Genomic DNA, 15,770 nt, shown 5'->3' with positions numbered 1-15,770 from the left:
GGCTGCCACACACTTGGCTGGACCCATAATTGAGGTCTGCAGTCCTGGCCAAGGTCACAAGGGAAGGGATGGCTGAGAGGTTCAGAAGTGACAGAGTGGCATGACTGTGAATCACAAGGTTTATCACCCAGAAAGAGAACTCAACACTAATGTGCCTCCCTGCGTGTGACCATCCTTACCTTCCTCACCCAGTCCCCCGCCCCCAGTCTGAGGTGCTCTGTTTCCATCTACATACCTATTCTCTGTCTCTGTCTCTTGTGTTCTTTGCATGTTACCTTCCCTGAAGCTTTATATTTTTACATTCTTTCTAACTTTTTCCTGCCCCTGTTTCTGTATTTCTGGTCCTCTAAGCAGGAAGAAATGTTACAAAGTTGTTTGTTTGTTTTTCCCAAAACCCTAGGCTGTCCAAGGAGAGGAAGAGAAACAGAGAAGGGTCCACCTGTCTTTTCTTGAATCCTTTTAACAAGCTTCAGCCTTACAGGGGGAACTTAAAGTCAACTACAACAAGCATACGAATTACCAAGGAAGTGGGCGTCTCCATCCCTGGAGGCCTTTGGAAGTGTTAGGGAAACCTATTAGGTCAATTTATGTAACAAATATCTGTCCTGGGGCGCCTTGACGGCTCAGTCGGTTGAGTGTCCAAGTTCAACTTCAGTTCATGATCTCACAGTTCATGAGTTCGAGCCCCACATGGGGCTCGCTGCTGTTAGTGCAGAGCCCGCTTCAGATCTTCTGTTCCCCTCTCTCTCTGCCCCTTCCCCACTGGTATGTTCTTTCTCTCTCTCTCTTTCAAAAATAAATAAATCTTAGAAAGAAAGAAAGAAAGAAAGAAAGAAAGAAAGAAAGAAAGAGAAAGAAAGAGAAGAGTATCTGTCCTGAGGTAGAGAAGAATAAGCTGGATTGTGTTGAGCCTCACCTACCTGCCCAAGGAGGCTCTCAGAAGCCTCACCAGGAGAGGGGCAGGGTAGGTGGGATTGCCTTGCCCTGAAGAAAAATCGGGGCTTGAGCGAGGGGTGGCTCAGCCTCTCTGCTGCTAGAGAGAGAGTGACGTTCACCACTGCCGGAGGGCTTCAGCCAAAATCCTGCCCCGTCTCCAATCTGCTCTCTGGGGGGCAGCCCAAACTGGGCATTCCAGGCCAGCAAATGGGTGATGTAAAAAACACAAAGGCAGAAATGTCAGAAGTAATTAAACCAAATGATGACTTAAAGCCCTGTAGAAATCAACACATCCGGTTTAATCACCTTCTTAAGCTAGCACAAGACTGCAAGTCTGTGGAGAGGGGTTCTTTATTTCTTTGGATCATTAACAGAAACTGCATACCTTGAGCTTGATTTTGGTTTGGATGCTCCTGAGGGGAGGTGATGAGGTTGGGGGTGGGGGCAAGGACTCAGAGAAGAGAAAAGAAATCATAAAATGTTATTTGAGATTATCTCTTCTTCCCCCTCTCCTCGCCCCGCGTCTCCCCCACTCCCGGCTCCGCGGCACTCACGGCTCCCCCCGCCCCCCAGCACCCAGGCAGAGGCACAGTGCTGAATGTGCTAAATTAGGCCATTAGAGAAATTCATTTCTCTTTATTAGTCTGTGTCAAATCCTTTTTATTAGTGGCTGGAAACGACCTCTCTTCTGCAGTAAAATGTCATGCCAGTTCACTCCTTTTATTTGTTCTGCACTGACGAGGCTCAAACTCTCACTGAATTAGTGCAGTGAGATTTATTTCCTCCAAATTTTGAACGGCTTAAGAGAGACTGGGGTGGAGGGGGCGGTCAGGCAGTAGGCGACAGGAGCAGAAGAGTGGAGAAAGATCTGGGAGGGAGCAGGTGAGCTCTTATGGAGGTCAAATGTCCTCCGCTCTTTGGAAATAAAGTCTAATGGCCATCTTTCATATCTTGTTCATCATTGTCTGGGCATGGGGGACTGGATTTCCGCATTCTTGTTTCTAGCCTGTGAAGGGTAGTCATCCACAATGGGACAGATCTGCACAGTGGGAAGAGGGATTTCTTAAAACCCATTGTAGTTGGACAAACGGAAGCTCAGGGAAGGCCAAGAATAAAGAAGCAAATCCCACACCTAACTGGAAATCCTTCTCCCCATCCCTTGCCTGGTTCAGATGGGGCCATTCATGTCCCTGATGGCTAAGATGCCCAACTCCCATGGTCCCTGCCCTATTTCACTCCACCCCTCCCCAAGCCTGCAGCAAGGGCTATTGGAAAGGACTCCTTGACGGTGGCTTCCGGCCTCATCTCCAGCCTTCTGGGGTGATGTTGGAGGGTGGCTTGGAAATATAGGTCAACGCATAGTCTGGGCAACAGGGAAAGGGCCGGGAGCTGGGCTGGGAACAGCCTTAGAAGGGGGCCCCTGGCATGACTGCGGCCACAGAACCCAGCTGGGTCTTTGGAAACAGCTGGTTTCTCAGGAGATGGAGCAGGTGTCTCGCTCATTCCCATGCTTGAGGTAGCAGGTAGCAGTTTGGGCGTATCGAGGGATCCAGGCAGATAGACCATGGGGGCCACAGACAGCCCTGGGTATCAGGCACAGAAAAGCTGTGGGCAAGCCCAGGTACCATCTGAGCCCCTGGGCTCAGGAATCCAGGGATCAGAGTGAGCAGAAGCAGGAACCCGGGGAGGGTGGTATGTGAGAAGAGAGATTCGGGAGCTGATGGTGTGGCCCAGGCAGGGAGGGGCTGGAGAAAGTTGGCCATCCCAGTATCCATGAGGTCTGTTCTGTGGTCCGGGGGCCCCCGATTAAATGGTGGGGGGGGGGGTGGTGAGGGGAGGTGACAACGAAAGTGTGTTTCCTTCTGAGGGATAGCAGAAGCCACAGAAAACACCCCAGACACACACACACACACACACACACACACACACACACACATTTTGGGGAGATCTGACACCCAGAAGTGAGAAGTTTATAAAAAAGGCCTGGGCTGTGGCTCCTTCTAGAAGATGCACATTGTTCCCCAGCATGTGTGACAATGCCTCCACCACACCTGCGTACCTCTTCAACCTCATCTCCCTCCATTCCCCTCCTGCCTACCTCGCTGCACACGCACTTATCTGGATTTTGTTCTAGAAACGTGCCAGGCTCATTCCTATCCTTTGCGTTTTGCTTTTTTTCCTGCTTGGAATGCCCCTCCCTCAAATCTTTGCATGACTGCCTCCCCATCATTTGAAGCTTAACTTAAATGTCACCTCCTCAGAGAGGCCTTCCCGGAATACTCTCTGCCCTGCAGGGGCAAGGACAGTGGCGAAGAAGACTACTCTCCCCACTAATGCTAGTGCTGGGAGACTCCATCACTGGCAAATTCCCTCTTCCCCACCCCACAGCGCATTCATGCTATGTACACAGAACACACAATCCCCTCACACAGACTGCATGCACACGCACTGCATACAACATAGGGCACATGCACGCTATACTCACAGCATGCAAAATCTGAACCCCACTTTCATACACACACCCCTATGTGCACACATACTGCATAGCTGCCTTGTGTAGACACCCACAACAAGAACACACGGGATGGAACACTTACACAACACTCACACTCGCTCTCGTGGACAGCCTGCATTCAACCCCAGTGCACATGTGTGCACAGACACGCGCACACAGAGACCATCCCCTCTCCACTCAGCAGCTGCCCACCCTCCCTGCAACCCATGAGAAAGGAATGTGCAGTGACCGGCAGCGGCTGCGGGGCTGGGGCGGGGGCTGCGCCCCCAGCACCTGGCACGATGCTGCGGATTATTAGTTCCTGGTAATTTAGTGCCCTTGTACAGAGTCGATTTGTGCCTTTCATTCCTAATTGATCTAGTGGCTGTTTAAATGGCAGCAGGCATCTGTTGAGAGTAGGAAGGTTCATAAGGCGCAATAATTCATAACACCGTCTGGAATTTGCCTTTCATGTCCCTCAGCTAAACCACTGCAGGGCTCTGCTTAAATTACAGCCACTGAGGCTTTCTTTGGTATTCCACTCAGGGCCAGGAGAATCTTGCATTAAACTGGGATCAGGTTAGATTAGACTATAATATGCTGCGGTATTAGTGGCTGCAAATGAAGACTTACACTGGAGTTTAACCCCTTCACCTGGTTTTCTCTTTGTCTTCAACCAGATGGGTAAGCGAACCCATTGTTTTCCCTACTGGCTTCCTGCGGGAGCCAAATAGATCTAGCAACTGGGGACTTGCAGGTGCGCCGTCCTTAGATACTGACCCTTTTTCCTTTCCAGACTGTGACCTAGGCTGCATTCTGGGGGACCAGCTGTTTATGCATCAGCTCCCAAAACAAGGGGCGGGAGATAGTGTCCAGGGACAGGCGGCCATGCCAAGCAGCTCATAGGAAGCAGGAATTTCTCTCTTCTCATCCCCCCACTGCCCCAGAGCCTGAGCAGAATGACGAGTGGATGTAGGCATGAGTGTGGATGGAACTAAGCACCTTCCATCTTTTTCCCAGAATTATTAGAATCCCGATACAGGCTGTGAGGGGTTCCCCTGTCTACAAACACTGTGTAGGCTGGATATTCAGTCTTTCTCTTGCTGTGTTTGTAATGTACTGGAAGGAAAAAAGCATGATCTGTTTTCCTTTTCAAGACTTACTGTGTTCTCCAATGTGGTAGCCACTAGCTACATGTGGCTAGTTACATTAAAATCCACTGAAATTACATAAATTTAAAATTCAGTGCTGCAGTCATACTTTAAGTCTGTTGGTTTCATGTAATTAGTGGCTACAATATTGGACAGAAGAGAGTGTAGACCATTTCCATCATTGCAGAAATTTCTATCAAGCAATGCTGACTAGAATATCCCTGTTGGCCGAGGACTGGGAGCCAAGTCAAACATACATACTTCCTCCTTGCCCAGCAAGCAGGGCTAAACCCAAAAGGAAAGAGCTAGATTGTGTGCTCCCAGGGGACTGGGAAGAACCCAGAGAGGGATAGGCAGGTGCTTTCTCTGGAATCATAGTGGAAGGGAATGAGGGTCCAAAGTCAACAACCTGTGTGAACACAGACTAAGACCTAATTATTCACACATGCGGCAGGGAAATAAGAATGATACGCACTTGTAAGTGCAAATAGGTACACACACATACAATATGCAACAAGTATGTATTTGGGATCCACATACCTCTTCTAGACTTGGGACACCCAGTGTTGAATAAGGTGGACTTGGTTCCTGCCCTCATATAGCTCACAGTCTGGTGAGGAAGGCAGATAATAAAGCAAATAGCTCAGAGAGCCACCAGCTTGGGGCAGGGGCAGGGGCAGTGAAGGGAGTGTCCCAGAGTCGGTGATATCTAACCCGAGACCCTTAGAGCTAGTCAGGTAGGCGCTTCAGCTTACATAATACATCACAGACCGATGCCTACACACCCACACATGCTCACACTCACACTGTCTTCATATAGCCATTTGTCATCAGTCACCAAATGCTTAGTAAGTGCCTGCTTTGAGCACTCAGGGCAAGGTCCTAAGGATACCGTGATCATTAAGACAGGGACAATCTTGGAAGAAAACAGTGGTGCAGATAGTCATTGAATCACAGTTATGCTGAGTGTGTATGATGACAAAAAGGTGCAGGAAGACGTTACACATGTAACGGGGATATCTGATCTAAACTGAGTCAGCTGGCAGACTCTGGACGGGGGGAGACACCCACCCACCATGCGTGGACGAATATTCCAGCTCACACCTGTCTCCCTGCATACACTTGTAGACACACAAGTGTGCACATCTGTTGCCCTCAGCTGGCTCCAGACAGCCACGAATGGGTCTGTGACCAAGCACTATCGCTCATGCCCAGTACTTGCCTGGATACTTCCTACATTTCCTTCCCGGGTTGACCCTGCGCCAGAAATGGACACTTATTTCTTTGAAGTAAGTTATACCCGTCATCTCTCACCAAATATCCATGCAGCTTATCTGAGCAAAGAGAGAAGTACCAGACACCCAGTGGGGAAGAACGGAGCCCTCTATGGCCTCAGAAATGAGGAGACTGGGTCCTCCGTGCCACGGTATGAAGTGCTGTCATCCAGGCTGGCAAGGGGACTCGGGATGTTCTCAAGAAGTAGGACCTTGGGAGAAGGAGTGACGGGAATGTGGGAAAGGGACCCTGGTGGCTTCTGAGCCCAGCCAGCAGCAGGTCTCTGCATGTGCGCATGTGTGAGTTCTTGATGTCCCCGCAGGCACCCTCTTTTCCCGCTCCTGACGCTGCTGTTTGAGAAATGTGAACAGGCCACCCAGGGCTCTGAGTGCATCACCTCCGCCAGCTTTGATGTGGACATCGAGAACTTTGTCCACCAGCAGGAGCAGGAGCACAAAGCCTTCTTCAGCGATGACCCTGAATTGGACAATCTGGTAAAGACCCTCCAACCCCAACCCTGGCTAGGGTCTTCCTACCCTCTGATCCCTCTAAATGCCCTAGAAATGATCCTTTTATTCATTCATCCATTCAACAGAAAATGTGTGGTGCCCAGGATGGTGTAGGCACTAGATGCACCCATCTAGCAGCTGAGAACCATTTCTGGTTCCTGAAACCAAGAATTGCATGCCCTGGTCTTGTGGCCAAAGGCCTTTTCTTCTCTGCTCATTGTGGCACCAACATCCCACTACCCAGCACCCCTTGCAGTACAGACAGGAGGGAAGGAGAGGCATAGGAGCCAGAAAGTCTGGAGTCGCTGCTCTGAGGACTGGCGTCCAGCATGTTATTAAATCTGCCTCGGGCTGCCCACAGACGAGTTGATCGCTGGTGTGCAACAGTGTAGAGGGTGAAGGCCACAGCATATACAAACACATCAACAGAGAAGGAGAGCTGGAGACTTAGTCATGTCGAGAAGGCCCGCAGATGTCCTGTCCATCTGGGGGACACAGACCAGTCTGTAAACCCCATTTATCATCTAGTTGATCACTACAGATTTTTTAAAAATACATACTCTTGGGCTCCACCACCTGAACACTGTGATTGGTACGGGCCTGTGCATCTGCATTTTGAAGTTTCCCAGGCAACTGCAATCCACAATAAGATTTGATAACCACTACCATAGGGGACATCTGAAATTCTCCTCTCTCCTGGGAATCCTGCAGAGAGAGAGATAGAGAGAAGTGGCGAAGCTGTTCTGTCCAATCATCACGATATACAGTCACCCTGGAATTGTTAATTATTAACCACAATTCTTGATTTTTCTGTGGGTGGATTACCCAGATCATGCACAGTGAATTTGGAAACTCTGCAAAACTCTCCTCCGTAAATTGGTTGATTATAGTGCTCACCTCTTGGATCTAGAGTTTAGCTGATACCTGATCCCCAACACACATTTTCTCTCTCTCTCTCTCTCTCTCTCTCTCTCTCTCTCTCTCTCTCTCTCTCTCTCTCCCTCTCTCTCTCTCTCTCTCTCTCTCTCTCTCTCTCTCTCTCACACACACACACACACACACACACACTCAGAGCACCTATGGAACAGATTTAAGTGACTTACATGTATCATTCTATGCTATGAATTATCCACCCCACTGCTTCTCTCAAACTTGAACATGATATTTTATGGAGTCCAGAAGAGCTGCTGGGAGAGAGCCCACCCTGGCCTGGAAATCTGTGAAGTGTTAGAACGGGGCTGGCGTTTAGAGAGAGAGAGAGAGCACGTGCCAGAGAGTAAGCGCTTGCCTGGCTTCAGAAGTGCTAGTGTTAGGTACCTGAGGGCCCCCGGGTCCTCTCTGCTCATCCCTGGCCCTCCCTCTTCTCTGGCTGGGACTGAGCAGCCATACTTCCCGGGAGCCCAGCACACTGCCTATCCCGTCCCTTTCAGGCTGGTCTGGCCCTACCCTGCGGCTCAGCTGATCACCATCTCAGAGCTGCAGCTGTGAAGCCAGTCCTTGGAATTTAGACCCACAGCAGCCAGGCAGCTAAGAGAGGAGGCAGCTCCTTCTATGGGAGCCAGAATGTGCCTGGGGGACCAGGTCCCCCTCCTGGCACAGGACACAAAATGAAGCTGAGGCCTAAGTTGGTAGGAAATACCAAAAACCAGGCCGAATAATATGAAAGAATGGAAACCTTTTTAAGAAGCAGGAGTCGTGAGGCAGCGAACCTCACATACCTTGCCCACCACGGCCTGCCAGGTGAGCGACCAGAGACACCCTGTGCCAGGACAACCTGGAAAATACCGGGAAGGGGCCAGCTCTGGGCCCCCCCCTTGCTAACACTGCCTGGGTCTCTCTGGGTTTTGTTCACTCAAAGAATCCGATTTCATGGTTCAACCCAACAAAATGTGGTTAAGTGCTGCATGCACACCTGACCTATGATGTAGATGTAGCAGCAGCTGCCCCGGCGGGCCCAGAGCTCTGATGTTGCCTGACTTCTGTCCCGGGTGACTGGGCTAGGGGCAGGGCAGTTGGTGGAATAGTCCTCAGACACCGATCACATCCACCCACATGGGCCTGATGTGCCCAGATGTGCGAGCCACGGCCAATGGCTGGCTGACCGGTCAGTTGTTTAAATAAAGAGTGTTGGGAGTGCCTGGGTGGCTCAGTGAGTTAAGCATCCGACTTCAGCTCAGGTCATGATCTCATGGTTTGTGAGTTTGAGCCCTGCTTCAGCACAGAGCCTGCGCGGGATTCTCTCTCTCTGCCCCTTGCTCACTCGCACCCTCTCTCTCTCTTTCTCAAAAATAAGTAAATAATAAAAATAGACCAATTAATTAAAAAATAAAGTAAAAACAAAATAATAATAACATAAACAAACAAATAAATACATAAGGTTAAAGGAGCACTTAGAGACAGAGGGCCTGAATCTGGCTTCACTGCTTACGTTCTGTGTGACTTCAATGACGTAACTCCTTTGAAGCTCGGTGTCCTCGATCTAATACACCCGTCTCATGTGACTGTAACAAAAAAAATTAACGAGATGGCGTGTGGGACTAAATGTCCTTTAAAAACACGTGGCCTCCAGAAGGTTAATCTCAAATGCAGTTATCACTCATGAGGCGATCCACCTTCCCAAACTCTCCTCCTGGCCATCAAAGGGACGATGTGGCGGAGCCCCTTGAACTGTGGGGAGTCCAGCAGCGCCCTTTGCCACCCCATTTGTAGTGCTGTGTCGGGAAGGGGCAGCTGAAGAGGCCGACCACAGGAGCCATCATTAGAACAAGAATCATGTAGCCAGCACAGCCGAGATGCACATAATTAGAAATTAGAAAAAGGTCAGATCGCGTCATTATCAGCTCAATCAGCTGCTGAGTGCCACAGCCAGTTAATTTGGCATCTGTATTTTTTACAACCCCGTACACGTAGCCCAACGGACTGTAACTCTTTATCCGGACAGATATACTGCGCAGCGGAGCAGGGACATAAAATGAGAGACCCCAAGCAAATGAGCTGAGATAATTGAGAGATTTATTTTTTATATATATGTGTGTCAGGGCGGCTTTCCTTTGCCCTTGAATATTGACTTTCACAAATGGGATTGTCAGGAGGACATGGGTCCCCCAAAACTTTGTCCCACCCTGAACCCTCAAACCGCATGCTCCCAAGCCCAGAGAGCCCCTTGGCCCCAGTCCTGCCAGACTTGCCATTTGGATGCAAATCCTCCCTCCCTAACCACCCACCCCCACCCCCAGCTGCCCATCCCCCATTCCTCCAAGCAAATTGCCTTGCAGACTGGTCCCTTCCCCTGCTCCTAGTAGACTCCCAGACAAGTTCCCATGGGAACACTGACTGAGCTCTCCCTGAGCTGCCCAAAGATCAGAGAGGTTCCCAGATTGCAGGCTTCACAGGGAACTTCCCTCCCCGCTGAACCAGCTGCTCCCACACCACACTGCTGCTGGAAACAGACTTAGACTCACAAACCGCTAGGGAGAAAACCACCACAGAGAGAGGCCAGTTCAGCCCATCCCACTACCCATTTTACAGATGGGGACACTGAAGTCCAGAGAAGGGAAATAACTCCTTAGGACCAGACCCAGGTCTGCTGGCTCTTAATACACTGCTCCTGCCAGGGTCACCCCACCCCTCTTCTTTCTGGGGGCAGTAACGCCCTCAATTATAAATGCCACCAGCATCTCCAGGCCCCCACCTGCCCACCTCCCACCCATCTCCTGGCCCACCACTCTCTGACCCCCTCTACCTCCCTATTTCAGTGTCATGGGTGACTAAGCTGGCACTCCTGTCCCCACCATGAGCTCCCTCCCTCAGGGTCTCTCCACCCCAGTCCACGTACCCACTCACTATGGGCTTGCCAGGCCCATTTCTCACCTGGCCCACTGATCCCCCACTTTGGCCCAGCAGCCTCTGACTGGCAGTTGGTAAAGTTTGTAAAATTTGCAAGTTCCCCAAACCCCTTTGAAAAGTAAAAGCTTTTTGTTTTATAAAATCTGATTTACGGGCCCCCAGTGCAGTACCGAGGTTTTATATATTATGCAAGATTTCAAACCGAGGCTGTAAAATGTACGGTTTCAGTTTCATGCATGGAATTTTTTTATGTGTAAATTTTTTAACATTTATGGGGCACGTTTTAATGAGACTCTGGTGTGGCTCGAGGGACAGATTATGGCTGCCTGACCGCAAAGCCAGCTCCAAAATGGGGCCCCCCAGACTCCTGGGCCCACTCTAAAGAGGCAGGGCCAGAGGCTGGAGGCTGTGAATAAGGAGACGCAGGAAGGAATCCAGCCAGAAGTCTGGGCCCACAGAGACCTCAGGCGGCCCCGTTCAGAGTCATTCACTTCAGGCTTCAGTCCCACTGTCCCTACATAGGGACAGAAAATCTTAGCAGCACCAGGAAAAGGAAAGCAAATAAGCATAACCAAAGCTAGTCATGATGAACATCTATAGAGCACTTACAAGGTGCCAGGTGCGATTCTAAACACTGTACAGGTATTCTCTTCTTTAATTCTGTTTTCAAACCCATGAGGTAAGTACAAGTATTATTATTAATCCTATTTGAAGACAAGGAGATTGAGACACCAGGTAGAATCAGTTAGTTCAAGATCACACAGTTAGTCCAAGGCAGAGGCACGAGTCAGGTGCTGCACGGGTCTTGGACTCTGGCGCCCACACCCTCAACCGGCAGGTTGACTTCTAGCTACTCTCTCTCTAGCGCTTTGGAGGCGCCAGCTCTTGTTTTTAGTTTCTTCTAGCTGCATCTCATTTAACCCTCAGTACAACTCTGAGGGAGTCACTATTATTATCCCATTTTGCAGGGAAAATGAGGGAAGTAAAGTACAGAGATTAAGTAAATGGTCCAGAATTTCTCAGTGGCTAGAAGACCCCCAAGACTCAGCTTCCAAAACCCACTGTTCTCGAGCACGCTTCCCTATTCAGTTCTCGCGCTCGCCCCAGGAGGCAGTTATGGACATCCCCATTGTACAGAAGAGAAAATCAAGGAGTAAGGGTCTGACAGCCGAGCTGGGATTTGCACCAAGAAAGTCTAACTCCCAAAGCCCACCTCTTTCCTCTGAACCACTTGCTTCTCCAAATTTTGAGGACATCAGAGGAGAAGTGCCGCATTGTTGACTAAAATGTGACTCAGCTGGTCACGAAGGATGGCTTCCATAACTGATCGTTTTCTCCCCCAATCGTCTGGCAGTGCTCACACCTTCAGTCTTTCTTCCACGTCCTGTTCCTTATTCAGTGACCCAGGACTTCCAACTGCTCAGATCCAGCCGGTCTGGTCGGAAACAATTCCTGATTAGAATTTAGCTTTGGCTCTCCTAATGACCCGCAGGAAACATCTGAGCACTTGAAGGAATGCAAGTTTATAGACGTCTGTCTGTAAGTGAGGGAGAGTAGCCCCAGCTTCCTGACTTGCAGAAGGAGGAGAGGGTGAAAAGAACCTGTCCCCCAGGGAATGGATAGCCCCCTAACTGCCATGTGGAATTCCTGCTACCTCAGCGTATTGCCCATGTATCCCCATGGTTAGAAGACTCCAGTGAGATGATGAGGAGAAAAGCATTTTGCAAATCATAAAGTGGTATGTATGTAAATGTTTTTGGAAGGCAAGGATTTATGATTATCAAGTGAAGGGGCCACGATCCTACAAGAGAGGCCACTTTTCAGAAAGGAACTTGGTGGTAGTGGGGTGGGGGAGGGGTTGGCATAAGGAATGGACGTTTATCAAATAGCCATTATGCACCCAGAGCATTTACATACATTGTTTTATTCGATTTTCCCACCCACTCTACAGTGTAGGGGTTATTATCCTAAATTTCACAGGTAAAGTTAAACCACTTGTCCAAAATATGCAGGCAGGAAACAGTAGATTTGAGCCACCATGCCGTGCGTCGGGGCACAGCCAGTGAGAAGCCCCGGTCCCGTGTTCTCTCGCGGGACTGGTAGGGCTCATGTGCAGTGGTGTGAGACTAAAATGCAACATGGCATCTTGTTTTGCTTTTTTTTTGAAGGGCACTTCTCAGAAGCAAAGGGCTGTTTCTTTATTTTGAAAGAGTAAAGAGAGAGAGAGATGCTGGAGGTGAAGCAAGACTTCGGGGGAAAAGATTGAGAACACATTCATCACATTTGATGATGATATTAAATTAAATGGAATTGTTATTGTTCTAGAAGGTTTGAAATAACTTTTTATACGACATTGATCACTTAGAAAAATAGTTTAACAAATCAGAGTTTTATTTTTATTTAGAAGCCAAAACCCGAAATTGTAAGCACGTAGGCTAGAGAATGATTTACTAAACATAAATACAGAAGGAAAGACACCGGGAATGATTCTATTTCCACTAGATGAATATGGAATGGCAATAGAAAAAGTCAACAGGATATTAGAAATCATTAATGGAGGTTAAAAATTATATGCATTTGGTTCCCTGTGGTTTATAAGATATTTTCACATCATTATCTCCTTTATCCCTCATCAGATCTTATGAGCTAGAGATGGTCATTATCCCCATTTTACAAATGAGGATATTGAGACCCACAGAAGTCATGGAACTGGCCCAGTAACATCCAGTTTGTAAACAGTAGGCCTGGATTCAGGCCTCCTGGCAATAGCACTCACAGGCTTCCTGCTCTGTCACACTGTCGCCCCCACTAATGGTATGGCCCATCTTTTTCTCTAATATTGAATAGGTCCTACATATTCATTGCCTCAGAATACCATTATGATTTACTCTACCTTCTTAAATCTTTAAACCAAGCCCATTATCCCATGAAAAAGTAATCTTTCAACTGTGCTTTGTTAGACCAAAATGTACGTCCACTTTTGGCCACTGAGCGCCAGATCTGGTGTAAGCTTACTGTGTATGTATTTCATTTGAACAAAACCATTCTGCATAGATTTTGCTTTATATTTTGTCTCACTTCTACTTTCTGATTCTGTTTTAATAGTAAGTATTTATTGGCTATGTTTTTGGAAAAAAATGAGTATGTGTACCTTACAGTGAGGTGAATGTGTATATGTATATCTAAAAATAAATAAGTGAAATCTTGATTTAAAATGAAGAATACTTCAGTAAAGGGAAGTGCGGAGACAGACGGAAAGATAAAATGAAAGGAGAGGAGAAGAGAGGCAGGAAGGGAGAGAGGGAAGGAGAGAGGGAGGGAGGTCAGGAGGAAGGGAGGGAGGAAGATTGGGAAAAAGAAAGGTTTAAAGAATTAGGATGATTTTGTCTGGAGAAGACAAAGCTAGTTGGACAAGTTGTTCAAGTCAGATGCCTTGTCCTGTGTATGCCATACAGTGAGACTCAATATTTGTGTTTAATGGATAACATTATTTTTTTAACATTTTATTAATTTTTGAGAGATAGAGACAGTGTGATCAGGGGAGGGTCAGAGAGAGAGAGGGAGACACAGAATCCGAAGTGGGCTCCAGGCTCTGAGCTGTCAGCACAGAGCCTGACACGGGACTCGAACCCACGAACTGTGAGATTGTGACCTGAGCCAAAGTCAGACACTAACTGACTGAGCCACACAGGCACCCCTGAATGGATAACATTAAATTAAGGGAGGTTGTATTGACAGAGGCACTAGGTGTTCTTAGTGCTGCAAACAATTGAGTCAGCTCTTTACATTCAGGCAGGAGAGATGTTGGTAAATGTAAGGAAGAACGTCTCAATCAGTAGACTGAGCGAAAATAGAGAGAGTCTGCAGCAAAGAATCTGACTGGGATCGCCTCAGAGGAGAGGATGTAGCCCAGAGAGTTTGAACCATCCACTCACCTAGACATGGGCCCCAATCATCTCCCGGAGCCCCTTCCAGCCCCATCAGTGAAGTGAGGGCACAAGTCCTGGTCATGTTCAGAGAATCAGAAAATGGAAAGCACCTGACAGTCCAACCCTCTCTTTACAGCGGAGGAGGCAGACACCTATATGAGTGCGGAATTCTGACACCTGTGCGCTAAGCCAGGCGTGAGAGATGAGAAGCCAGAGCAGCTGAATTAGGGAACGTGACCAGGGAGGGTTCTGGAAATCCTAAACTTTAATGTCCCCAAAGCTATTTGGTCTTCTGGAACCTCATACTTCCCATCACTGAGGCACTTTCCCCGCAAACATCATGCACCCTTCAAACTGCTTTTCTGCGTCTACACAAATCCCAAGAGCCCGTCTTGAGGGTGAGGCAACAGAAGTCACCCAGCTTCATATCCTAGTGTTGTCATTACCAGCCTGTGACTCTAAACCAGAAAAATACCTCTGGGCTTCATTTTCCTCAACTATAAAATGTGGGCAATCATGGTGCCTACTTGCAGAGATGGTTCTGTGGTATAAATAAGGTAAGACATGTGATAGGTTTACCACAGTGCCTGAGACATAGTAAGAATAAGAAATGTTTGGGTATTGTTATCAATCAATCAACGAGTCAATGAGCATTTATTAAATGCTTTATGTGGTGCTAATTATTCTGAAAGACATAAAACAAGGTTTCCATGGTCAAAATCAAGTAGAAAATTTAGAGCCGACTTTCATTCTGTACCAAATAATCCACTCTAAAGTCATGATTCTCTTCTTTGCCTGGGAGAAGGAGCACTCCTTTAGGGTGAGACCCTAGGATTAAGCCCTGTGTGAAGACACAAAACTGTTGGTTTCTGTTTTTGAGTGACAGCTAGTCTAATTCAGTTCTCTGAGAGCCCTTAATTAGTTCAGCATAGTTCCTGTCCATCAGGCTATCCAAAAGCCACCCCAGAGACTACTCAGTAGCTCTCTACTAGAAATGCCCGTGAAGCTCAGACAAGAATGTGGCCCTGGTGTCCAGCCACACAGCCAACTCACACCTGACGGTCAAAATTCTCTGGGAGAGATTCCCCACCTTGTTTCCTAAGCATCGAGATGTTAGGCAATAGCCGAAAGGGTAGGATTAAACAGGGACTCCCTGTATATTGCTTATGTCCACATCAATGGGTCTCAAAAGGCAGCAAGGCCCCGCCCCTTTTTTCAGTTTTCATTTTGTTGTCATTGTCGGTCCACACGCAATCCTAAGAACTAAGACAAAGAAGTTCTGATTCCCTCCTTGTGTAACTGCAGCACGGCTTCACCACCAGGAAATTGACAATGATACAATCCACCAATAATAATAGATACACCATTTACAATACACCAATAATAGATTACACCATTTTACAGGTACTTACGCATGTGTGTTTGGTTTGGTGCCGTTTTATCACGTATACAGATTCATGTAAACGCTGATAGTCGAAGTACAGGACAGTTTCTCCCTCCTCCCTCCTGCTCCCTCCTGCTCCCCCTGGCCACCACCCATCCATCCTCCGTCTCCACAGTTTTTTCAGTTCAAGAATGTTGGCTACATGGCTAATACACTATGGAACCCTTGGAGATTGGCTTTTCTCTC

At 48.1% G+C, this 15,770-nt stretch overlaps 1 protein-coding gene across 8 annotated transcripts in view; it reads left to right on the top strand.

Moving 5' to 3' along the window:
• Window positions 1-15,770, top strand: part of PKNOX2 (PBX/knotted 1 homeobox 2) — a 265,040-nt gene that overhangs the window by 211,650 nt on the left and 37,620 nt on the right. For all 8 annotated transcript variants that reach the window (XM_029957419.1, XM_029957420.1, XM_029957413.1 and 5 more), the window contains one exon: window positions 6,179-6,350. In XM_029957419.1, coding sequence (XP_029813279.1) covers window positions 6,179-6,350 — 172 coding nt within the window. The remainder of the gene's footprint in view (window positions 1-6,178; window positions 6,351-15,770) is intronic.

The sequence above is a fragment of the Suricata suricatta genome, chromosome 11, assembly GCF_006229205.1.
Source record: "Suricata suricatta isolate VVHF042 chromosome 11, meerkat_22Aug2017_6uvM2_HiC, whole genome shotgun sequence".
Classification (NCBI taxonomy): domain Eukaryota; kingdom Metazoa; phylum Chordata; class Mammalia; order Carnivora; family Herpestidae; genus Suricata; species Suricata suricatta.
This window is presented reverse-complemented; position numbering and strand designations above follow the sequence as displayed.